Below are 26138 nucleotides of genomic sequence, written 5' to 3'. Positions count from 1 at the left end.
AACCCACGCAGACATGGGGAGAACATGCAGACTCCATACAGAAAGGCCCAATCCAAGATTTGAACCCACAACCTTCTTGCTGTGAGGCTACCCTATATGCTACCCTCTGCACCATGGTGCTGCCCACAAATTGCACTCTGTGGCTCACCCTTGATGCTCAACATCACTGCTTGCAGTGTAATTCTATTTAATCTGCTATTCTACTCTGCATCTTTTAATTACCTGCAAGTCACACTACATAAGGGTACGGGGCAGTCAATACATAAAGGCTTGGTATTTTAAGGTCACTTTAGACATTAGCATGTAGAACTTACTGAATACTGAATTCGGTAGGCTACTAATTTATAAGTTACTAATCGCTTATGAATTGCTTAGCCTGTGTATTTGCGTCCCCAGCAACGTTTCTATGTTGTCAATTATGAACGATGAAAAGAACGCATGATGTAGGCTAGTTGGAAAACCGGTGCTGTCGCTACAGTCAGTTTTTTCTTCCAACGACTGCGATGAGTGGCTCCACGAGAAGTCAGTCAAGCAATATGCGGTTCACCAGTGTTTCGCATAGTCCCACCCATCTTCGGACGAGAAGGTAGGCGAGGGATGGGTTGGAGAGAGATACCGAACGAGGTAGTTAGCGAGTTAGAAAGATAGAGGGAAGAGGGGACAGACATAAAAAAAACAGTTTTATAGAACGAGGAAACATACATTGGTGCATGAGCATCAGAGTGCAATTAAAAATTAAGCGGGGGGTTTTGTGTTTCATGTTCGTCAGCTCTTGCTGGTGAAGTAAGGCTAACTCGGTGAGTAACTACTGGCTCGCATTATCTGTAGCCCACTTGTATCTTTACACTTCATGGTATGTACGGGCCTACAGTAGGAATGGCTTACAAAACTCTAGTCTATAAACTATATTTTAGCGATGAAAGTTGCTTTGAAATTGTGTTGGATTCTCTGTGTACGTTTACATGCCACTACGAGGTTTTTAGATGAAACAAAGTTAATATAATCTTATTTTATTACATTTCTCTAGCTTTGAAAATAAACAGCAATGGCATCAAACAGGATGAGGAGCAGTAACTGATAAGTTATTAGTCGCTTCCTGATGTTTTCGGTTGACAACTGAGCGTTACCGGATATTAGTCTGGAAAAATACCAACTCGTATCGTTCGCCTATCTCAACTACTCTCTGAAGTGGGTGGAGCCTCAGGTCGTCTTTCGGCAATATCTGTCATTTTCAAAACGTGCCTTGAGCATAACTTGTTAGTATTGCATATTACCTGCTGTCAGCTTGGGTTAACTGCTCTTCCAAAATAAGACAACTTAGCGCAAGCCTGCACTTTTATCGTGTTAAATTAACTTAAATTAGTTTCAACCATTTCGACGGGCAGGTCTATCAAGAATACAGGTAGCCTATCTAACCTATATTGCTCAGCTAACTTATAGATGGATTGAGAAAGTAAAGATGTTATCAATACATGTATACAAATATAATTTCATCCGTTCAATTGTATTGCAGTTTGACCTTTTACTGAACTAAGGCAATTAAATAGTTACAGTATGCGCGGAAGATTCCTTCCTCGATTACTTTTTGGCGTAACCAGTTTAAATGACACCGATGTTTAAATAGCTTCTGGATATGTTCCGTGTGCTGTTTGCCTTGCAAGTTAAACACTTTTCTGACATAATGTAACTCTGCGCTGGCGAGGCCAGTCGTCTTTTGTTTTGCCCGCAGCATAGTGATCATCTTTGTGCGCAGGTACATGACACTTCGCTTTAACAGGGGCACGTGGTTGTGTTTGAAGTAGGCTGCATTGTTCCGTCCTTAGTAGTTTGTTTCCTGTGGCACTATACAGTGGAAAGAAAAAAATCACCATGAAAGTGTTTACTGTCTTTTCATTTTGATTGCCTCAAGGATAGTGCTTTCCTTGTAATGTTTATTAAGGAATTGGGGTATGTTTTCTTAGTCAAACATATAGATAAGTCTGTGTGATTGATTGTGAGTGTCAGTGTGTAAAAGACAGACTCAGTATTTTGGGAAGTAGGTTGTTTGTGTCATGCTGTATATTAAATTATGAACCCATACACACTCAGTAAAATGGTTTACCCTGAGGGGAGTTACAACTTTGAAATGTTATGCCACGTTGTCATGTTGGGAGAGACTGTGTTTATGTGTATCGGTGTTGAACACTAACTACTTTTCAACATCTGGTCCTAAGTAAATTATTTCTGGCACATCAAAAAGTGAATGTGTTAGAGGGATAAGTTTACCCCTAATTTAATAAAGCCTGATGATGATGATGATGATAATGATGTTGGTGTGGCACTGTCTGGGGCCCAGGCTCACAACACACAGCTCAGCACTATCAAGACTGCCTGCAAAACATGGAATATAAGAGTTCAACTCTATAGGGTGCTGCTTGTGGGTGGTCTGTGATTGGATTAAATGATATTACTGGCTGTATGAGTCATGGAAAGTCATAAGCATTCACCTCAGAAATGAATATGTAGAATATTCAGTATAACAAGTATGCTCATAACAGAACTTAAGTTTGATTATATTTTGCCCTGTCCTTTGGTCATTATTTTAAGTTGATGTGTATTCTTCATCATTTTTTTTCTTCCATTCATTGCCCTTGCAGGTTATGTTTTCATTTAGCATGGGAAGCAGAGCATTCTTGCAACAGAAGATGAGTTCTGTTATGTTCACTGGGTTTCTGAAGAACATATACACTTAACCATGCTGTCATTTCTCACATCCTTTTCCATGGCATGATTTGCACATTTTGGAAAGGGAAGTAGGCCAGAGGGTTTTACACCTGGGAACAAAACATTATCAACATCATCTTTATCTGTGAAATGGTTACTCTTTATAATTGGCTATTCTGCACGATCTGGTGTCAAGTCAGACTTGCTGCTCTTTTTTTACTAATGTTTTCCTATGAAACCTAAATGGTGCAACGTGGTCAGTTACACATCTGACAACCACTCTGTGCTTTTGAGTGGAAAAACCCAGAAGAAAAAAATCTGCTGTGAACTTGTATATTCTGTGGTTATGCATCTTATTCTGTGGTTATGCATCTTATCACTCATCGGTATTCACTGATATAATGAGGCCTTCATTCTATGGGCGTTTGAGAGTAAAATCTGATAAAAGTGTTAATGTTAACATTGTTACAAGCATAATTTGTTACTTAATATAGTAAATTATTACCATGTATGCTTTGTGTTGGCTAGTGAAATACCCCAGTCATGCTGTTGTATAGATGTGTCATTATATCGTCAGTGCAGGTTACATCAGTAATGAATTCAGGTTAAGGATGCTATGTTTTTACTACAGGCAGTGCTTTCAGACTTCCTCTTTGCAGCACTGCAGATACGTTGCAAGCCTCACAATCAGCATGTACTTTATTTACATTTGCTCCATTCTTTGTTTCCTCGTTTTTTTCACTCTCTTTCTTCTCTTCTTTTGCCAGCTCCCCTCTGTGTGGGATCTACCTCCTCCCATCCCTGCCAAAGCTGCCACCTTCCCATCATGCCGTTCTTCGGGAAGTCGCAGAAGAGCCCTGCGGAAATAGTCAAAAGCTTGAAGGAGAATGTGGCGTATTTGGAAAAGCTGGAGGCAACTGAGAGTAAGAAGTGTGAAAAGGTTAGTGTCCCATGTGGAATTGGCTCTGGCAGTGCGTCACTGCAGTCACATCTGCCGCTCTTGCATGTTCTCTAAGAAAGCTCAGTGACGTTTTTTAAAGCTGAACAATAGTGGGCAGCAGTGTGCTCTACATAAGAACCGGGCTATGGGTTGTTGCACCCTTGAGCAAGGTAATGAACTTCCTGCTTCAGTATATTACCAGTTGTTTAAACCAGTGTCATTTTTGTAACTGTGTAATTGTATACACGGCAGTGTAGTATAATGGGTAAGGAGTTGGTCTTGTAACCTAAAGGTTGCAGGTTCAGTTCCCCACTAGGACACTGCTGTTGTACCCTTGAGCAAGGTACTTAACCTGCATTGCTTCAGTATATATCCAGCTGTATAAATGGATGCAATGTAAATGCTATGTAATAAGTTGCTCTGGATAAGAGCGTCTGCTAAATGCCTGTAATGTAATGTAATACACATAAGGGTATTGGCGAAGAATAATTCAATGGCATTTGTTTTGAACTGGTTATTTAACTGCTAATATAATAGAACATGGTTGTAATTATGTTTGTGTTTGTGAGCACATGAGGATTTATGATACAACTGCTTGAAGTGACACCATTCACTCTCCTTCTGTAAGAAATCATGCTTCCACTGGTGTTATTCTTGCCAAGTGGACATCTACAGCTTTTTGCAATGCTTGGTATGCGCTACACAACTTCTGAAGATCTCGACCAAGTTTACAGTGAGCAAAATTATCACAACTGAACTGCAACAGAACTGTAGGAGTCGCGGGTGACATAACATGCAGGATTTAATGTGGGGAAGCATTGTAGCATATCACCACCCCAGGGCACCAATGTCAGAGCGATATGTTGCCACCCATACTGAAGCTGGCCCACAATGTTATAAATAGATGTAGCAATAATCAATGAATGCATAGGCAAGCATGGATAATTGATCCATGTTTCCACAAAACTAGATTTACCCAACAGAAAAAAAGAATTGCAGAGCCACACAATGGACTCCTCCCTTTGGGAGCACAGCACAAGCATTCCATTTTGGATACTTTAGCATCCCTGTCAATTTTGTCCTTTCTGGAAGCACTTTTGGGTTGTTTTCAAGAGTTAAATCATGAAGGACCATGTAAAGAAATGTTTCTAGGTAGGCTGTACAGACATCCTGATCTATTTTTTTTTACACCTAATTTTATTATAAATCAACCACACCTGGCTACCCAGTCATGGTAATAAATGTTGATGCATAATCTGAATGTGAAAGGATCTATGAAAAAATTTTAATCAAGCCAAGCTTTAACAAACAAATTCTTAACAAAGCTCTAATTATGCCACATGAAGTCATGAACTGTTTGCAGTTTTGAATATATACACATTGGGTGTTACTGGAGAGTTCTGTTGGACACTGGTAGTTTATGCCACCTACCCCAGAAATATTCAGGAGGAATCAAACCAGGCTTAATATTCACTAGTGGCTTGGAGAGTGTTTATCAACTCATTTAAATGTTCTTGTGGGGCATGACACGCTACGCTTTTAAGCTATGGAAAGTTTTTAGCATGTACGCAAAGGCTGACAAGGAGTGGCAATACTGTGGAACAGTTAATGGAAGGTAAATTATGGCTAAAATTGTTTAGTGTTTACCAGGTGTGAGGTATGCTGCATTTTGGTGGGGGCTGCTTTCAGAAACACCCCACCAAACAGATCCCTCACCAAAGAGTGAAAAGCATTTTCAGCCATTTACAGTAACTGCTTTGCGTGCTCATGGACATACGTAGACTAGAAATGTCTAGTAGCATGTATGTACCGGGGCTCTGTGTGACTGTTCATAATGAGGATTCCAGTTGTACATGCATATTTGAGCATGGCAGTGAAGAGCTAACCCCTCCCCTCCAGATAACGGAGGAGGTGTCAAAGAGCCTGGCCTCCCTGAAGGAGGTGCTCTGTGGCACCAGCGAGAAGGAGCCGCAGACAGAGACCGTGGCACAGCTGGCCCAGGAGCTGTACAACACCAACCTGCTCATCACCCTCATTGCCAACCTGCAGAGGATCGACTTCGAGGTGACCTGGATTCATTGTGGTGTGTGTGAGAGGGAATGTCTGAGACCTGTATTCCTACAAAATCTGACCTTAACTTAACTTTGACTTGCAAGCAAATGCAAGCATTACACTTTTTCTTCACAAACTCATTTTGGCATGTTACTTTTAGTGATTGCTGAATTGGCATATCTATGTTTGTGAAGAAAATATAATTACTGGTTTTAAGCTTTATAGAGCCAGACCGATATGTTCAGTTTTTGAGGCTGATACTGATTTTTAAAAACTGATTACTGATATGGTAGTTCATATAGTGAATTTTCAACTGTAATGAAAATGTACCTTTTTCTTTATGAATTGTGCACTGATTTTGTTCCAATAGGACTATGCAAAGGTACTCAGATGGCTGCTTTCTTAAATAACCCTTTTAAAGAATATTTTGTTAGTAATATTGTTCACATTATGTCAATCAATTTTACATTGAACATTTTAACCGAAGTAAACATCAGTGTGTTGAAAATCAATCGACTACTGACCACCAATAGACTACTGCCAGTCAATTACTGACATATTATACAAGAAGAATCACAGGTTAGCTTCTCTGCTTCTCTTGCTAACTCTGCCTCCTGTGGACTGCTTGTGACTCACTTATGGCTAAATTATACTTTGTCACATGACACGTTGGACAAGTATAACATTTTTTCTCAGTGTTGCGCACCTTTAGAATCTTGTTATGTTGTGGACACTGTCATTCTTTGTCACACAGTGTCATTGGACAGCCAGACACTGTGTGATATGTTTTTTTTGTCCACTTCATTATTTGGCTGGTGTTGATAAATATGGAGGTGATAGAGAAAAAACTATTGCAAGAAATAAGAAAGTATCGTCATCTGTATGATTCATCTCTGACAGATGATAAAGACAATCAAATATTGACTCATGGCAAGAGATTTCTGAAACTCTAAATGTAACCAGCAAATCCAGGTGGGAAAAACACTGGGACCGGTGAGCTTATCTTTGGCTCTCTACTCTTGAGAAGAGACACAATAATTGTTAATGGTGATAACGCAGTGACAAGAGATAACAGAAACATCCAGAGGTGATAGGCGTGTGCAATGTAGGGATGGACGTGGTTAATTAAATAGTCCTAAATATTTTAAATGTGTGTCTTCACCCAGTATCACACATGTGCTTACCTAGAACATATTTTATTTGGTTTTCCATTTGGTTTATGGGATGAACAGATGACATTCTTTTTTTGTCCATTCATATCCTGTTTTAACAAACATTGATTTAAAATTTCTTCCTCCTCTATAATTGCAATAATTTTATGGGGCGGCACCATGTTTTCTCAAAATTTAAACAAATGGCCCGGAGCTTGGTATCTCATTACCACAGGCACAATATAATTCTCCTGGCAGACCTTGTCAAATCAATTGATTTGACAGCTGACAGTATTCCTACAGCTCTGTTTTCTGGGTGAGTAGAGGTAACATGAGGCGGCTATCGATAGCGAACATTCCAGGTCACATGAGCTTTGATGTAGTGGGTAGCAAGAAGCACTAGATGTAGTCCTAGAAGCGCCCGTTTGATAATGTTTCAAAAATGCATACATATCGGTCCTATCTATCAGCTCTGATTACCAATAGATGTGGTTCCAAAAATGCAAATATCGGCCCGATATATCGGTCACCCGATGTATCGGTCGGGCTCTAAAGCTTTTAATTGTTAGTCAAACTTAAGGACAAATGTTGATTGAATCCCAGCTGTAGTGTGTGCATGCTTGCCTGTGTGTGTGTTCACATTTGTAAAGCTTGTTTTAATCGCACTCGGTTGTGTAGACATCTGTAAACCTGTGTTTGAACACCAGGGGAAGAAGGACGTGGTACAGCTGTTCAGCAACATTGTGCGGCGTCAGATCGGTACACGCACCCCGACTGTGGAGTACATCTCCTCACACCCACAGATCCTCTTCATGCTGCTGAAAGGGTGGGCCTCCTCCCCGGAATCTTCCATCTGCACATCAACAGATATACACACACACACACACACAGATACACACACAGACCCCTAATGTGTGTTGTTCCCAGCTTCAGGTTCACCTCCATTCTCCTCCAGTGCAGTGGTACAGTGAGGTATAGTGTTCAGGTGTATTGAGATGCTATGATGTGCAGGTACCAGAACATGTGGTATAAAGAGATGGCATTTTGTGAAGTTGTAGGTATTATAATAAGATGCGGTGGTGTGCAGGTGTAGTTATTGTAATGAGGTGTGATGCTATGCAGGTGTAGTTATTATAATGAAATGTGATGGTATGCAGGTGGTGTTATTATATTGAGATGTGATGGTGTGCAGGTGTAGTTATACTGAGATGTGATGGTGTGCATATGTGGTTATTATGGTGAGGTGTGGTGGTATGCAGGTGTAGTTATTATAGTGAGGTGTGATGGTATGCAGTTGTAGTTATTATAGTGCGATGTGATGGTTTGCAGGTGTAGTTTTTATACTGAGATGTGATGGTGTGCAGATGTGGTTATTATGGTGAGGTGTGGTGGTGTGCAGGTGTAGTTATTATGGTGAGGTGTGATGGTGTGCAGGTGTGGTTATTATAGTGAGGTGTGATGGTGTGCAGGTGTGGTTATTATGGTGAGGTGTGGTGGTGTGCAGGTGTAGTTATTATAGTGAGGTGTGATGGTGTCCAGGTGTGGTTATTATGGTGAGGTGTGATGGTGTGCAGGTGTAGTTATTATAGTGAGGTGTGGTGGTGTGCAGGTGTAGTTATTATAGTGAGGTGTGTTATTATAGGTAGTGTGAGTGTGGTGTCCAGGTGTGGGTTTTTATGTGAGGTGAGGTGTGTGCAGTGTAGTATTATGTGAGGTGTGGTGTGCGAGGTGTAGGTTATTATAGTGAGGTGTGGTGGTGTGCAGGTGTAGTTATTATAGTGAGGTGTGATGGTATGCATGGTTGTGGTATTATGGTTGATGGTGTGATGTGTGCAGGTGTGTTATTATGGGGAGGCGTGATGGATGGTGTGTCAGGGTGTCAGGTTATTATAGTGAGGTGTGATGGTGTGCAGGTATATTGTGAGGTGAGGTTGAGTGTATATTTAGTGAGTGTGATGGTGTGCAGGTTGTATTATGTAGGTGATGGTATGAGGTGATAGGGTGTGATGGGATGTGATGAGGTGTGCAGGTAGTTATAAGTGAGGGGCTGTGATGGTATGCAGGTGTGGTTATTATAGTGAGGCGTGATGGTATGCAGGTGTAGTTATTATGGTGAGGTGTGATTGTGTGCAGGTGTGGTTATTATGGTGAGGTGTGATGGTGTGCAGGTGTGGTGTAGTTATAATGGGATTTGCTGATGTGCAGGTATGAAAGCGCAGAGGTGGCCCTGAACTGTGGCATGATGCTTCGGGAGTGTCTGCGACACGAGCCCCTCGCTCGCATCGTGCTCTTCTCCGAGGAATTCTTCTGCTTCTTCCACTTCGTGGAGCTCTCCACCTTCGACATCGCCTCTGACGCCTTCGCCTCCTTCAAGGTAGAACGCCAGCTGACCCTCAGTCACCTGACCCCATCCCCTCAGCCCTCTTCACCTTTCTGCCTTGTTTTCCTCTGCACCCGTGAAACACCACCTCCTGTTACCTGACCTCTGGAGTATCGTGTCTGTCGCTGTTCTCCTATGGCGGTTAATTACTGTCATTCCAAACCTCAGTGTCTTCATGGGCTACCAATGGCGGTATGAGTCCAGAGCTGGTCTGGGCCACTGTTAGAAACCACTGCTACCACAGCCTGGCTTGGCCTGCGTTTGTTTTGCAGTTGTGTTTGTCCTGTGTGCTAAGAAAAGGCCCTTTTACTAATGAATTACATTTAGCCCAACCAGTTTCCTGTATTTGAATATTCCCGTCTGCATGTCATATGAACATTCAGAGTTTGCTTTACATTTTCCTATTGGAAGGGAAACAACCGGATCAAACCACCTCCCAAAAGAACGCACATTATTCAGAAGCAGCGTCAAAAAGTCTAAGCAGGGCTGTCCTGTTTAATGCGCTTTTCTTTGTTTATTTTGAGGATCTACTTACAAGACACAAGATAATGTGTGCCGATTTCCTGGAGACAAATTACGACAGAGTAAGAACATCTTATTATTGTTTTTGTAAGGTGTATTTATATAAAGCGTAGATTGTTTCGCATAAAAGTGACCCTCATCCCCTGTGAACGTATTTTCAGGATATTTCAGCCTGAGGGAGAATTCGAGACCTAGTTTGTTACATTTTCTGCATTTCCTACAGAATTCCTGTTGGAGCCTGTCTTTGAGGCACGCTGAGTGTCCTGATAGGTGTATATTAGATCATACAGTGCAAGACCCGTTGTATGTGGCATGAATGAAGGTTGTTCTCATTTCAGGTGTTTACAGAATATGAGAAGCTTCTGCATTCAGATAATTATGTCACCAAACGTCAGTCTTTAAAGGTAGGACTCTTATTTATTGTTTGCTCTTTGTATTTTTATCATCGGTTCTTGTCATTTACAGCAGAAGCTGTGTGAGGCTTTCTTTGATGGATATTTTGCGACACTGATGTTGCATCTTGGGGAGTAGTTGTTGCTGGTTCTAATCTCAACCTGCATTTAGCTCCTGGGGGAGCTGCTCTTGGACAGACACAATTTCACGGTCATGACCAAGTATATCAGCCGTGCAGAGAACCTGAAGCTAATGATGAACATGCTGAGAGACAACAGTCGCAACATCCAGTTTGAGGCCTTCCATGTCTTCAAGGTATTTTTGTGTGTGTGTCTGTGTGCGCGTGCATACTGTGCAACTCAGCGTGTACAGTACAACTCGTTAGCAAAGTAGTCTATCATTTATTTGGTGTATATGCTCCACTAGCAATAGCAGAAACAGTAGCTTGATGGAAGTCTTAGTGAAACAATTCAATGATTTGCGCCACTTGATACAACATTGTAATGGCTTTGTTCACACTAACATAAAAATGAATGTGAAAAGGGCTTATGTCTCTTGCAAATAGGTGTTTGTTGCCAACCCTAACAAGACTCAGCCAGTGCTGGACATCCTGCTGAAGAACCAGGCCAAGCTGGTGGAGTTCCTGAGCCACTTCCAGACAGACCGGTCTGAGGACGAGCAGTTTTGTGATGAGAAGAACTACCTGATCAAGCAAATCAGAGACCTCAAGAGGCCCACAACCCAGGGAGAGGCTTAGGAGGAGGGGCCAAATGGGGAGAGGCCAAGCATGATTGGCAGAGAGAGGTGGAAATACCGGATGGGGGGGGGGGGGAAGGTTATGAAAGAGGCTGAACAGGAATATGTGTGGGGGTGTGGTTAGGAGATGGGGTGCTGAGCAATTTGGGGTGGATGTGGAAATACGGCTGGGAGAGATGGTAGCTCTCCTACTCTTCACCTTCATCGTAGGATTCCCACACAGAGGGAATGATCAAGGAGAGGATTTCACAAGATCAGTTCATACCTCCTGCCCATGCTTGTACCCCTAGTGATCTAGAATGGGTGATTTTTGGTCAGGTAAATGGACCCGTTTAGACTATGTTTTAACTGAGTTTTTGATCTACGTTTCGCCAAATCCTGCTTCAGCAAAAGGTGCAATCCAGTGCTGCATTTCTCTTGACATCACCAAATGTACCCTTGAGATGTTTCTGGTGAGAACACATTCCATTCCACTTCAGCTGTATCTACTGATTCCAAGAGAACTTTCTCTTTATGTTACCATCAACAACCACTCACTGAGGTGTGGTAGTGTCTCAGATCTCTTTTACACTGCCTCCAAACATGTTGTGGAAGTCCCTCATAAACTGCACATTGAACAAGATATTTCTCTTTAGAATATTATAACCTTTAGTGGAATGTGCCTTTTGCTGAATCTAAAGTTGACTAAAGAGTCTGCTGATGCCCCCTGAATGGGGCCTAAAGCACCTCTTTGGCATTGCCAGGGCAAAGACGAGACACTGCAGGTTTTTACCCTGTCATAAGAGGCTTATTGTTCATGTGGTTCATAATTTTGTGCTCTGGCTTAAGACACACTGTGAAATAACTCCATAAGCTCTGCGCACATTCAGCTTTCATTTGAACGTGGTATATATTTGCTCTCATTCTCACATTCTGCTATTTATGTACAATAATTGTACAATGTGCCTCAAACCCGTGGCCATTAAAATGAAATGCAACAGTTCCACAGGAAAATTGATTTGGTTAACTGTGTGTGAAGAGAGATTGTGAGTGGATAAGATTGTGAATGAGTGTTCAAATGACAATTACGAGCTCACCCCTGTATGTGTGAGACTGATTTGGAAATCCAGGGTAAGAGAGGGGTTGGGTTACAGGGTGCAAGTATATGTGTTGTTTCGTTTATTTAAAATTGGGTTATGTTGATGCAGGTGTGTGCGTAAGAACTCCTCAGGAACTTTCTCTGAGCCTACACTTCTCATATTCTGCTATTGATCAGACAGTCAGTGTGCTTTATTTAAATGCATTTGGTTTCATTTGTGGTGTGCATTAATAAACATTGCTTGGGAAGAGGAGTTTTTGCTTAAAACCTTTGTAATGTTATAGATTATATGGAATTAAAGGGAGCTGAAATGAACAATAGCACAGTGATACCTATAACTGAATGAGTATATTATAGATCAAAAGAAATACCATTTAGGTTACATTATTAGGTAATTACTATAGATTTATATATATATTTCTATAGACTAAATTATGAATTCTAGCAATAATCACAGTAGTTCTTAAAGTTCTGAAGCTGTAGTCATGATTTATTCCCAAATAATACATTGTCACCAAAAATGGCATTGTTACATGCACAGTAGTTGTGCAAAATGGCAGGACAGTTTTCACTCCTCAAAAAACAATTCACTTCATTATTTAAAATTAATTTCTATAGTTCATGTTTGTATTGGTACTTCCCTTGCAGGCTTGGCAGACAAATACAAACCAGGACTTGTTTATCTTAAATTCAATATTCAGGTGTAGCTTTATTGTTTGTATTATAAGTGGAACCTATGAGATACGAACACAACGGGAACTAGGGTTGTTTGAAAGCGATGAGAAAATACCCCAGTTTTATTCATTTAAATCTACTTGTGTGTACTCATGTATTCAATTTACGGTAGCTTACAATATCCCTTTACAAATGGTTAATGTTTCTAACCAATAAAAATCAGTGGTAATTTGAATATCAGTGGTATTTGAAACAATCTTCTTTTCTATCAGCTTTCCAAAATACACGTCTCCTTTTCAGTAGTGCACCCACTTTGACCTTCTTTTGTTTTTCAGTTCTTTATATGAAAAACTGGTGACTTTCCCCACATTATGCTCCTTTGTTTAAAATACTTTTTTTTAAATCAATGGAAAGTGTGACATTTGCACTTAATTTTTGCATCATTGATCGTTATGATCCTACTGTCAGTAGCTCTGAGGTTCGTATCTCTGAGGGTCTGCTGTATAGCTGTAGTTGTAAAGTCCCTTTACACATATACCTTATAGCTTGAGTAGTATGTATCCATTCCTGACATATTTTGCTTTTTGGAGAGCAGATGTAATAGTGTACACACTGTATGCTGGCAGATTTTGGTCCAACAAAAGGGATTTTTTTAGGTAAACCTGGTAAAGAAATATGTGACATCTTTTTACCAAAACAGACTGTATGTATGTATTCCCTAGTATTTATCCTGAAAATGCTTTAACAGTGACTGAAATGAAAATAAATACAATAATTTGGTAAAGATTAAAAATGTTACACAAAAAGTGACTGTACAATACTGCAATTCAGGATGAATCTGCTGTTTTCTTTTATGATGCTAAAAGGAATAAAATGTATTTAAAAAAACATCTCCAGATGCTTTCTTACTCACTATAATACTAAAATATACTAAATTAATGTTATTGTTTGTTTGTCAATTTCCAGCGATAGAAAATGGGAAGAGTTTATGAGCCTGTAACCAGCAACTGTTTAGTGGAATTACCTGCAATTTGAAGAAAAAATCACTGTGGTGTACATGGTTATGTGCTGAAATTGTACTCTCAAGCAAAGACACTGTATTTCAGACACTTTAAAAATGACAAGTGTATGGATGAGTTTCGTAATGTCAAATTTTTTAAATGTACATCTGGTTTGATGGAAATTAAGTCTCTATAGCCTTCAATTAAAGAAAAGACTAAAACAATGACTAATGAGGTCAGATGTGGAATGGGTTTTATTTAAATTCACACAAAATTCATGTTCTTCATCCTTTTATCTCCAGGGCATTCAGTTTGCATATTGTAGAGGCAAATACAGCTCAGAATGAATCAAAACCCGAGTGGGATTTTTTACCGTAAAATTATATTCAAATTTAGACCACGTTTTTATTCCATCCATAGCACCTGCAAAATTGATTACTTATAAGGACAAACCATTCAGTGACACTGGGCGAGACTCAATAAAATGTAATGCCTGACAGACAAATGCTTGGTGGCCTTTTATCCATGTATGTTCAACAAGGTATAGTGTGGGAATATCACTGTCTGTAATAGACAAGTTTTAATTTGCAAATTCCATAACAGTTCATACTGTTTTCCATTTTTACTTTTTATTTGTAAGACTTTGCATCAGTGCTTTTATTGGCATACAATGGCAGAGACAGAATTGGAAAAGAATGAGAGACAGGATAACAAATATTAATTGAAATTAATAAAAACTGTTCTATGGTTAGTTTGCCTCTGGCTATTCTTTTCATTACTAGGTACATCACATATTTTATCTTTATTTTTTTAAAATGGGAACTTCTGTATCTCAGGAATGTTTTATTTTGCATGTTGTTGTACAGTGGGAATGCATGTTGATACAAAGGTCAGGGTGAGGTGGTTGTGGGTTCAGGTTTAACCTGTTTTACATTGTCTAGTGACTTTTCTCCCCACACACTGACAGATTCTAAAAGTTCAGAGTCTAAATCTTACACAAAATGTTTGGAAGTGTTGTCAAGGGCTTTTAGAGCACAAGTAGGTATAAAATGTGTTCTCTAACATTTCCTCTTTCTCATTTCAATTTGCTGGAAAAGTTATTTTTTAAATCACTCATCAGGCATTGATGACATGAAGAGAAGAAAAAGATGGCAGATACTATCAAGAAGTGTCCATTTATTTCTCTTTCATTCCTGATGAATATGCTGATACTGTAGTATATCTTAGAATGTTCTATGTCTATACTCCTCCTGGGGTTTGATAGTGCCATTGTTGTATAATGTTCAATACCCATGGAAATGTTTCGCAAAAAAATCTTTCACAAATATCTTTTTAAAAATATGCATCATTATTTTTAGTCCTAATCAATTAACATACTTTATTTCATGAAAAAATTAAAAATAGAAATATATTTCCCCTCAGTGATGCTTCTAACAACACAAACATAATGTTTTTCTGTTAAATTTTAATAAATAAAGCTTGATTTGGGTGATTTAGGTGTAAAGAAAATGATTTAACAAAAATTATTTTCCAGGTGATTTTCACTATTTTCCAGTGTATATTATAAGGCACACACTATTGTTAACACAAAGAAAGAACCTGGTATTGTGAATGAATGATGACAAACATCACATTCAAATTAAAATGAATGTTATAATTTAATAATACAATGAAGCCAAATGAAAACAAAAATTGTATTAACCAATATTTTTAAAAAAACTTAAAAAAAACCCTTGATTGCATTGCATTTCACATGAAAATTGGGACGTTGGTCATGAAAGTAATTAATCAACAGAATAACTGCTGTAGCAAACTGCTAATGACTTTCAAGTCAGTTTATACTTTATCATGGTGATCTGTCGACAAATGTCACAACTTCATGACAGAAGTTGTGACATGGAAGAAGGTTTTAAAACAAATGCTTTAATGACAAAATTTTCAAACATAAAAAAGATTCACATATCCAAATTTATGTATCTTAAATGTCCACCCTCTTTAAAAATTATAATTGGTAAAATAATACATTAAATATTTGGATCACATAAAAATATTTCATCAAAAGGCCATATATTTGAATTTATACAAATTCTTAGCATCATAATTTGGCCATTTTGTTTTCATGATACAATACATAAATACATTGTACTTGTGTTTATTTTAGTCATAATCTGGATATATGTACAAAGGTGTTCAGTGATGTTTGAGGAAGCAATCAAACTAAGCATCAGATTAAAAGATAATTCTCTGGGTGTTCTGATGGACTCTTTCCATAAGATGTTTTCAGTCTTCCTACAGGGGAAATACACAAAATATCCATTATGTGTGAAACTGTTCAGGGATTCCTCAGTAGTGAAGACAAATAGCAAACCCCCAGAATTATAATTAACAGGTCTTTACAACTTTGGTTAATGTGTGTCATATTATGAGGTTATTTTCCATAGGCTGTAGTCTATTCGTTCTAATAAGCTGCAGTGGGAATATAAAATCATTTTACAATAACAGGCTGCTACATATTCCCATGAAATATAAAAGAAATATAAATACCTGGTTGTGAACAATATAGCAGAATGAGGTCTTTGGAATGGGTTTTATATGAAGCAGTCGTATTCTTGAGCGTGGTCTTCTGACCGGTTTGGTAGGGTGTAGTCAACTGAGATCAGTAATATAGCCTAGTTGTAGTGAGACAGTGGGGGTAGGGTTTGGAGAGGTTAAAGGTCAATATAGCCTTCTGGGCTCTTTTTGACCACTGGATTTAAGACAGGGTGAGAGAATGAGACTGTGGAAAATGTAACGTGTTTACCAGAATTTCAAATTGAAATGTTATTCCTGTTGGTTGTAACCAATGAGGTCTTAAATAATTGAATTTTTGCTGATGGTGACGGGGAGTAATCAGTATCGATGAAATCCGAAACATGTTTCCCCTACCCCCCACACAGGGGAAAACCTAAACAAAACGATGCGCATATAATTTCACGCATGGCATAGCTTTTTGTTGAAATCTTAGAATAGCGAAAGCAGACCTTAAACGTTACGCACCTTAACTGCGCAGATGTTTTAAATACTTTGGCTCTGCTTTGGGTTGCTTCAGTTCAGCTCTGAAGTGTGGTGTCCTATGAGGTACGTACGTTACGTTTCATTTTCTTAAAAACATCAATTCGCTTAATTTGGTTGTTGGTTTATTTATTCTACATGTTTTATATTTATTTTAACTCAAATAAATGGTGTTAGGTTTAGGCACGTGATAGGAATTTACATTTGAATAGTTGGCTAAATTCATTAAAGATATTTTTGCATGAGTTAAATCTGAACAATTTGTGTGCAAGTCATTCTCTTTTTAAATCATGTATCTTACCGAGCATTGCGTTTTTTGTACGTTTTATTTCAGCTAAATTACCCTATATAATTGACTGATCCGCTAGGCTGCCCATAATGTAGCTCACGTTTCTTTAAAATTATATACTTGCGTACATTAAGAAGCCCATAGCAGGTTTGTGACCTGAAAAGAGTGTGTACTCATGATGTGCAATGAGTTTGCTATATATTTATCTAATTCAAAATATTAATTATGCTAATTCGGTGGTTAGCGGATGTAGCTACTTCTACTCTTCAGCTGTTGAAGTTGGGAGAGGGGAGTCACTCAAAAAAGGCCTATCACATGACGATTGGTTCGCGCCACTTTCGTAAGTGTTCTATTCCCTGTACAGATTTCAAACTAATTAGTGACAGGTAATGTGTAAGTTTATTTTGGTACTATTTTCAGTTTCATTATTTCATTTTCAGAGTGCTTGGACCCGTCTACTCCACGGCATAAGGTATCCCTCTTCCCTTCCCTTGGTAGCTAGCCATGTCTTTCACGGTGGGCAGGCTTTGTGTGTTGGCGGATTTGCGCTCGTTGTTGGGAGTACGTTACAGATGTGGTTGTTGCAACCCCGTATTTGTGTACAGAATTAGAAAAAAATAACTTCAGTACAACTCGGTGGTAGTTTCTGGTTTGGGTTTTTAGTTTGCAGCTTGCATGCCAAGTAATCATCCATGCTAGGAAACATTATTTAGTCAGTCAGAAAATTGGATTCTGAAGCGGACTAGTTTTTTGTAATATTGAGTCTAGATAATAAAACTAATATGAAATAATTCAGAATTAATATACATGGCTACGTTTGCCAGCCCCCACCTGTTGGGCTTAAGTGACATGTTTGCTTGCTAGCTAGTTTGCTTGTTCTAATGGAAAACTTGGTTATAATAAATAACCAGTTATCCAGCTAATTAATATGAAACTTGACCAGCTTTGACTAATTATTATTAACGTACTTAGCTAGCTGTGCACATTCGCCAATAAACTCTCAAAAGTTCATTTCAAATTACTGTTTCTAGCGGTGGGATTGTTGTTCAGTTACGCTAACATAGCTGGCAATGGAATGTAACAGGAAAAGGCAAATCCAACTGCACTAGCTTTCTAGTTAGCTAGCTAGTTTGAAATTCACATGGCGCCCACACGTCCGTCTTCGAAACTGCTGCTGTCTAACCGCAAAACAACACAATGTCGGCGACTGGCTTATCGTGTTCACACGATCGTGTCACAGGGCGAACGTTTTTGTTTATTTTTTTGTTGCGTTCAATTATTCTAAATTCACGTTGGCTACTGTGCTCTCCGGGATTTCTTCTTTAGAAGCATAACGTTAGATACGTGAGTAGCAACACTGCAAGTCAGGAAGCTCGTCCTGTTTGACTTACGTTAGTTGGCGAACATCTAGCTTTAGAGATCGTTTATTGAATTATCAATTATAAATGGAGACACGTTTGGTCTTCCAAAGTGTCGTTAATTGTGGTTTAATTTTCACTTTAAGATGCCACCATGTTTTTGGAAATTATATTTGCTAAACAATATTGTTAATTTCACTTCTAGACGCGCCGTTGATTAATTGTACTGTAATGGCTACAGAAACAAACCTTACGAGAATACATTTTTCAGTTCGATAAAGAACATTTTGAGCCACCTGAGCACATGGCGTCAAACTACAGCGTTCCCATACGGGGCCTTGGAATTATTATTTGTTTGTGTGCGGTGCGGCTGTTCAGTGGTGAATTATGGGAGATGAAGTTTTCCTCCAACGCGTGGAATAGTGTTTCTACTAACGAAGAACCTCATTAACTTAAGTAGAAATTCCCGATTTGGTGGGTTTTGTGATCTATGCATTGAACCCCCGTGCCCCGAGTATCAATTCTACTAATACCAAATATGAGTTGTGGCAGTTGTCATTTAAACCATGCAATTACATTTAAACATTCTTATTACTTTTGCGTTGACGACTCAATACTGTAGCATTTAATGTGTTGGGTAAAATGGAATAGCTACCTTTCGAATACCCAGCGTGCAACATGCTTGTCATGAGGAATAATCTCACATTTGGAACAGTCTAATTTAGGAGTACCCAAAGCTTCAGTCTCCTTTAAGTTCTGTTTACGGTGGTGATTTCACCGAGGAAAATACGAATATTTTAGCTGAATCTTACCAGTCATTTAATTTGTGTAGAAAGCATTTGACTTGATACGAACTATTCCGTAAAGTCAATTGAAGATTCTCACTTGTAATGCAAATACGTAGGTTAAATTAAGATTAAGATACGAAATTCACCATTGATGGATGTATTAACGCCAGTAATGTTCACCCAATGACCAGAAAACTGCCTGTTGATTTTGTTTGTAATGCTGGCAATAGCAAACACCTCTGTAGAGTCGCAAAATGGTTGACTAGTCAGTTGTCCCATACGGATTTTGGCGCTTTTTTCAAAATTAACGGCCCCCTCTTGTCCACGCATCGCTTTCTTCGCTCTCCAGAATTCATCGTCAAAGAACTTTAATCGCCGGGCACGTTGTACTTTAAGCGGGAGTCATACATTTCTTGTATGTGATCGTAGGCCGTGTTGGTATTTTAACAGCTTGGCAGCAATATTTCTGATTTATGTAGCCGCTCGTGTTACCATGTTGTCGATTATCTCCTTATCTTGAGTCTGGGCGGAGTCCAGGGATAAACTCGGGTGAATGGCTGAGCTTGTTTTTTTGAAGAGGCAAGAGGCAACTGTTCAGAATAACACCATGGATCCACTGGGGCACCCCACCTTTTTCAGATTCATTTTTGTCCCGTATTAACATGTAATCTGAAACTGTCTGGAAAATTTAAAATCTAATTGTTTTCTAGATGTGCTTGTATTTAAAATGCATTTCATTTTCACAAACAAACATTTCAAAGACTGGAATTGCTTTGAACATAATTTGAACAAATAAGGACAACGTGGGAAAAGATCTTTATATGGCAAAAAAGGGTGAGTGATAACGGAAAACATAGAGGAAACCAAATTAACAGCAAACTGGCTTTATGGGGATAATACTTTTGAGGGTAGCTGCATCAAAGTACATACATTTTTTGGGGGGTAGGATTCCTTACAGAAACCAAGTTCCTTAAAACACTAGCTTTGAAATGAACGCTATTTGTATGGATATATAATGGTGGCTGTCAATGATGTTTGTAAAGTTATTCTGTTTTTATTTTTCAAATCACAGAGGCATTATAGCTAGACCTCTTTGTAATAAAGCAGTCTTTATGGATAGGTTGTCCAAACAAGGTTTTTTTTTTTTTTTTTTTTTTTCTTCTTCCTCACTAACCTCAGTAGGTTTTGGAATGGATAAAGATATTCCTCTGTTGAATATAATGACCATAAAGACAGTCTTCACTGTGTCTGGCATGACTGCCTGGTTGGTGCCCCCCTCTTCCCTTTGATCTGTCTGAAGTATCCTTACAAAGAAAGCCTCTCAGGCTCCTGACAGCCCAGCTGATCTAATGGTGTGAATGTTGCCTCCCTTTCCTCTGTGCTCTTCCTGCTAAGGTGCATCTAGTGCAGTTAGTGAATTAGTTTAGAATCTACTGCGCTAAGTGTTCCTTCTGGCAGGAGGTGGCACACGTTCGGCTTGCTGGTAATGGCGCAACAGACGACTTCTTCATTCCCTTTTAAAAATAAAAATACAAAACTTTCTGAATCCTTACCTTATAGCCTTTTCTCCTACATTAAGCACAGATTGAGGATTCTCACAGAGGCTTCAGATTTCAGGTTGGGGTGGTGGGGGGGGGGGGGCAGAGGTTGGGTTGGGATAATGAAACTGGCATCATGCTCTTGCTATCATGCAACCGATTTATCTGGCAGATGTTGTATAGAGTAGGCCAAGATTGTGCATGGACCATCTAATGTAAAGGCTCTAGTTTATGCAGGCATGCAGCTGGTGGTCTGGGCAGTTCCAAAGTGCTCACAGTGCAGGTAGTTGTGACTGATCTACTGCAGTGTTTGCACTTGTAGTACTGCCAGGCACCCGTCTCCTCCTCGCGGGACGTCGCCACCCCCCGGGAGCGGTCAGTTTTGCAGGTTTGCATCCAGCTTGTGAGAATTGTGCTGTGCAAATCCATGCAAAACTCACCGTGCCTTGGACTGCCCTAACCCTTGAGTCGAGTCCAGCCACGAAGACATTGGAGTTTCCCCATTTCCTGCTAAATACGATGTTGAGGATTTCCATAATTGATGTGCTGTCCTTGCATCATTCCCCTCTGTTCTCTGTAGCGGTCTGGGATGGTGCTGGAAAGGAAGCGGCTGTATTTTCCCTTTTGCATGCGGTGCTTTGGAGTCTGCTGTTCCCCATCTCCCTTCTGTTCCCTGGAGTCTGGCTGTGCTTCGGTGTGCTCTTGCTGGGTCGGGCCTCGGGTGGGTGGTGGCTGCGCAGGGCAGGTGGATTTGAGTATTTGTCTCGCTGTTTTCGGGTGGATGACTTTGCAATTTTAGTGATTTACAAGACTTCAAAAAATTGCACGGTATCCATCTGTAATCCGCCAGATGTTCCAAGCTGCGTTTAATTTTCTTCTCTGGCTTATGCCTCTGTTATGCTGCGTTAAGATTTTTAATTAAATGTGTATTTACTCCCTTTTCCAAAATAAACATTGAAAACCATTCCCATAACCTTGTTTCTCCTACATTAAACATTTTAGGTAAAAAGAGGGTGAAGGTAGGTCTTATGCACAATCATAGGAGTAATAAGTACACATCCCTGAAAGTTAACCATTAATAAGGACAAAAATGGCTGTGCACAACAGAATATGGGCCAAATTAATGCATTAAATGGAGTGGACCTGAATCGATCGTATAACATCGTAAGAACATCTTCATTTATTTGCTTTCAAAATCAATCCCAATCTGTTTTATGATAATGTGCATATGTGAATTTATAAAGGTGGTTTCTAAAGATAGGCTTGCTTGTGTTATCTGTGACATCAGTCTTCCTTTTAAGGTGGCAGTTTTGCTGCTGAGAATTTAATTTTATTGCACGGAATTAGGGACCAAATGTAGTTCGCGGCGCAGTGTGGTTCTGCTTTGGTTGTATTACTGCCAAAAAATGTTTGCTTCAGTAATATTGCTTTCTACAGGTGAATAGATGTGGGTAGCAGTAAATGAAATGTATTTGGTCATATATACTAACAGTATTTAACAGGGGTTATATCTTTATCTAGCGAATGCCCATTAAATGGCTTTTCCAGTTCAACACAACATGAGGAACAAGAGCAGTTTCCTTTTGGAACTGAGCTGGAAGGCATTATTTCCACTACTGGAAAAGCAGGTTACTAGTGGGGTCTAGCAAAGGTTGATGAATTAAGTTTCCTCCAATAACAGGCCCTCAACGTGGCATTACGTCATATGCAATTATGTATTGGCATTGCGTAATAGAAGCTCTAACGGTACTCTGTGGCAAATTCTGTAGAAAATAGCGAAACAGTGGGAAGTTAATCGTTCTTAAACCAATGGATGGGAATGGCTTCCCACCCCATACCCCCCCCCCCCTCGGTAAAATATCCGAGGAGTGAAATTTTCAGATAAAATGTTTTGACCATGAAAATGTGGGAGTTGTGTAGATTTCACTTGTATAGCAGTTGCAAGAAAGAAATTAGTGGGGGTGAGGGATTGTATATTAATAAAACTTTGTTTATATCAGTTTATTAAAATGTATGGTAAAATCATTTTAAGTCTGCTTGATGTATTAAAATACGCAGAAATGGGCTGTGATCTTTTTTAAAAAAGTTGATAGTATCTGTAAAGTAAATAATGTTGAAAAGAGCACTTAACGACCATGCAAGCTAATGTTTAATCTTTATTTCAACTTTATTTTCTCTGTAACCGTTTTTTGGCGTGATCAATACTTGAAATAAAATTTTGATTAAATTGTCTCTTGTCATTTCTTAAGGAGTTGTTTTCACATGCATATTTTATTGTAACATGTTGATCAAAACGACCTGAAACTGAAAGAAGGTCCATGCACCGTTTTTCACTTAAATTAAATTGTTTTGCCTCAAATGGTTAAAAATGTCGATTTTATTCAAAATTTTTGAGAAGTTTGTTAATCTCTTGTTTGGAACATAGCCATTTATTATAAATTGTTGTTGCATGCGAGAGATAATGTTTCACAAATTTACGATGCTCAGCCTCGCACCGTAAAGTTTTTGTCCTTCGTTTTGCAGAATAACGTTTCTGGGGGTTTCTTGTCTACGTTTAGGTAGGCTACCAATAGGAAAAGACTAAAGAATTTTGTCCCAAAGTTGCAAAAACTATGCAGTAGAATCACTCGAAAAGCTTTGCTGGTCCATTATTACAAAAGCTAGTTTAAAACAAGCGGCTTATTTAAATTTTAAACACGTCAGTTTCCCAATAGGAAAACTCGTATAGCTGGTATTACATTTCGCATCCCAGTCGCTCTCAATTAAAAACTCCTTTATGAAGTAATGCAATGACTAAATCCGTTTTTGAAACTTAGATGTGAAATCACCAGGTGGCAGTATATGGCCTTCGTACCAGTACTGCTGCTGTAGATACCAATGTGACTGAAGGATTTAAACGAGCCTAATCGGAATCTGCGTGAAACCTCGCACTTAAGTGATCCGAGGTTGTGTCTTATACTTAGTCTGCTTTTTTGGAAAATCTGCTATAGTCTCTACTGTCCACTATCATATGCTTGTGTGGTAGGATAATAGAACTATCTACACGATAAAGGTTAACTTAATAGCTATGAAATTAAACAAACCGAAGGCTGGTGCTAGAACACACATGAAGGCATACGTATGCATAACTCGGAATCATCAGACAGGTGAGTTTGTAGTCAGTACGAAAATTATCAATAGTTGGTTAATTCTCGTAATTTTACTGAAACTAATTTATAGTTACGGTCCAAAATGAAACCATTATGTGACGCCTATTGCTTAACCGTGCACGAGGCATTGATTTGAAATCGCAAAACATTTACAAAACTGATTATCAGGCCTATCAAAGCTATATAAAGCCATTCATGGCTTATGAAGTATATCTTATGTAGGCTATACGAGTGACTGCCCTCCGTTTCAATGACTGACTTCTGAATGTTCAGCCTACGACTTGTCTGTGAAAAATAGATCTGTTAAAACGGTTCTGAACTTAAACAGGAACTGGCCAGTGAAACCAAGAACAACGGGAACGCATCTCTTGAACTAACTTCTTGAATTCCACAGCTGAATGTTTAAATTATATTATATTTATATTATTAGTTTTGTACATGTGATGCTTGCATTTGATTTTTTGCATTAGGCTCCCAATAATGTCCACATATGCAATCAATATTTTAAATCCTCATAAACATGTATAGTTCACGAATGCGATTTATTTCTAATGTGTAAAAATGTGGACTGCGTGAAAAACACTGAGTATGAATACCGCTCTATGGGGTATATAAATGAGCGCGCAACGGAGACTGGTGACGCACACAGTCCGTCCTGTGAATTCCGAACTCCTATCTCTCCGCGCACAGAGTAGGTTGTGAGCAGGGCAGAGGAAGCAGGTACCAACTCAGAAAACTCATCCCCGAAGACCGCAGTGGCTTCACTTGACATAACATCAGAAGCTACCCCGAATCAAAATCATTCGTTTTCACAGAAAATTCGGAGCACCCTTGTGTATATTGAATCCGAAGCGGTTACTGCGTTGTTTCTTTCTGCCAAGAAGTTGTGAATTGCGCTGTTTGTTAAAGTGTTATGTTTGTCTATGGAATCGGATTTCACAAAACGGACACTAATATCGACGGTGATGCCGACTGAAAATTATTCTAATCGCCTGTTCAGTTAGACTCCTGCATTCCGCGGTTTAATAAGCATCTGCTGGGCTGAAATTCAAGCAGTAGTTCAAAGTGTTGAGAAACCCACTTTGGCGGTTTAGTGGGTTGTGCCATGGCAGGTGCGCTGCTGCTTTGCGCCCTTTTCTTGCCTTTCCCGCAGACTAGCGGCCAGGACAGCTGTCACGAGGTGCGGTCGTCCTTCCAGCTTCTGCACCCCGGCGTCAAGTGGGCTCCCGAGAGTCCTGTGTCAGGTAAACGAAATGTTCCGTTAAGCATGTGGTAAAATGTTCAATATTGCTCATGCACTTTTCTGTGGACGCTCCACCTGCTGTTCTGAATGTGCACGATGGTATAAGAATGCCGTAATATGATTTTATTTATAGATGTTGTTTTAAAGTGAATAAATTGTGTTTACACTATTCTGTTGCATAGGTAAACTTGGTTGCAAGTTTTTCTTTTGTTTCCTGTTTAAGGCAGGTGTCACTTAGAACGTGGTTTTGATCGCACTGGATGAGTGGCCTGTAGAGGAAGCTACTGTGGGTGCTGTGTTGTATATTATCTTAATTATACTTTATGACTGCAAATCGGGAAACTAAGTAATGCAATTTTATAAAAGTGCATATAGCGATTAAAATCTGTTGTGATTTAAAAGTTATATTTTGGTTAAGCCTCTCTGCAGAAAATAAGTTATAATGTTTCGATATTGTTTACAGGGAGATCTGTGTCATAGTTTAGTAGCACTTGAAGGAACAACCAAAATGATTTTTGTGAAACATTGGTTGATTGCTGATGCTTGGTTAAAAACAAATGTAATCAGCATTCTACTAATGAGAGTACAGTGCTCAGATGCAGCCAGAGGAAATCGTGGCAATGGCAATTTGATCCAATAAAACCTGATTGGGAAAATTCCATTGCGTGATAAGTTTCATCGCTAAGAGAAAGGCTGATAAATGCACCAATTGATGTTATGCTGGTGGCCCATCCTCTGGTAAGAAATAAAACATGATTTGATGTTTGTATGGGTTACTTGACACAGGGATGTTGGTTCCTTCCACTCACTACATGTGTTTTTTTTGTAATTTTCTGTCAACAACTGTGTTAAACATTGATTCAGTTAATTTTTGTTTGTGTAATATATAATTCTCATATAATTCTCATGCAAATGTTGTAGACCGTTCTGTTTTGTTCTAGGGAATATATGGCATCAGGTTGAGTTTGACCTGATCAGGCAGTCCCCAGCAAACAAACAGCAGACGTGATTCCAGCATCGGGTCTATATGTCTTGCCTGTCAGTAGTTTCTGTGTCCTTTGATTAAACATT

The 26138-nt window shown here is 39.2% G+C and overlaps 2 protein-coding genes and 2 long non-coding RNA genes across 9 annotated transcripts in view; 3 read left to right on the top strand and 1 right to left on the bottom strand.

Annotated features, from left to right (window-relative positions):
* The first annotated feature begins 497 nt into the window (after positions 1 to 497).
* On the top strand, positions 498 to 12228 carry LOC135263042 (calcium-binding protein 39-like). Of its 3 annotated transcripts, none has more exons than XM_064350618.1 (9): positions 498 to 586; positions 3471 to 3643; positions 5543 to 5707; positions 7554 to 7672; positions 9052 to 9220; positions 9751 to 9810; positions 10087 to 10152; positions 10313 to 10456; positions 10707 to 12228. In XM_064350618.1, exons 2-9 carry the CDS (start codon positions 3530 to 3532, stop codon positions 10896 to 10898), a joined length of 1029 nt encoding a protein of 342 aa, XP_064206688.1. In that variant the 5' UTR covers positions 498 to 586; positions 3471 to 3529; the 3' UTR covers positions 10899 to 12228. The 3 variants fall into 3 exon arrangements, with proteins under 3 accessions (XP_064206688.1, XP_064206686.1, XP_064206687.1); XM_064350616.1 differs by lacking the exon at positions 498 to 586 and adding an exon at positions 593 to 797; XM_064350617.1 differs by lacking the exon at positions 498 to 586 and adding an exon at positions 1257 to 1402.
* Positions 12229 to 13887: 1659 nt separating this feature from the next.
* On the bottom strand, positions 13888 to 17242 carry LOC135263044 (uncharacterized). Its single transcript, XR_010332378.1, has 4 exons — positions 17004 to 17242; positions 16452 to 16761; positions 16196 to 16320; positions 13888 to 15940 (listed from the first exon to the last, which is right to left on the bottom strand). It is a non-coding gene; the product is annotated as an uncharacterized LOC135263044 (long non-coding RNA).
* On the top strand, positions 16629 to 22902 carry LOC135263043 (uncharacterized). The gene is made up of 4 exons (XR_010332377.1): positions 16629 to 16768; positions 17236 to 17331; positions 17432 to 17463; positions 21256 to 22902. It is a non-coding gene; the product is annotated as an uncharacterized LOC135263043 (long non-coding RNA).
* Positions 22903 to 23702: 800 nt separating this feature from the next.
* The window catches only part of LOC135263041 (glypican-3-like), a 79571-nt gene continuing 77135 nt past the window's right edge, over positions 23703 to 26138 (top strand). For all 4 annotated transcript variants that reach the window (XM_064350612.1, XM_064350613.1, XM_064350614.1 and 1 more), the window contains exon 1: positions 23703 to 25068. In XM_064350612.1, the coding sequence (XP_064206682.1) occupies positions 24930 to 25068 (139 nt within the window). In that variant the 5' untranslated portion in view covers positions 23703 to 24929. The remainder of the gene's footprint in view (positions 25069 to 26138) is intronic.

This window comes from Anguilla rostrata, chromosome 9 (genome assembly GCF_018555375.3).
Source record: "Anguilla rostrata isolate EN2019 chromosome 9, ASM1855537v3, whole genome shotgun sequence".
Classification (NCBI taxonomy): Eukaryota; Metazoa; Chordata; class Actinopteri; order Anguilliformes; family Anguillidae; genus Anguilla; species Anguilla rostrata.
This window is presented reverse-complemented; position numbering and strand designations above follow the sequence as displayed.

Coding starts and splice junctions, on each gene's coding strand:
- LOC135263042 (XM_064350618.1), top strand. CDS start 3,530: ATGCCGTTCTTCGGGAAGTCGCAGAAGAGCCCTGCGGAAATAGTCAAA. Junction 3,644..5,542: donor AGAGTAAGAAGTGTGAAAAG/GTTAGTGTCCCA, acceptor CCTCCCCTCCAG/ATAACGGAGGAGGTGTCAAA. Junction 10,153..10,312: donor CCAAACGTCAGTCTTTAAAG/GTAGGACTCTTA, acceptor ACCTGCATTTAG/CTCCTGGGGGAGCTGCTCTT.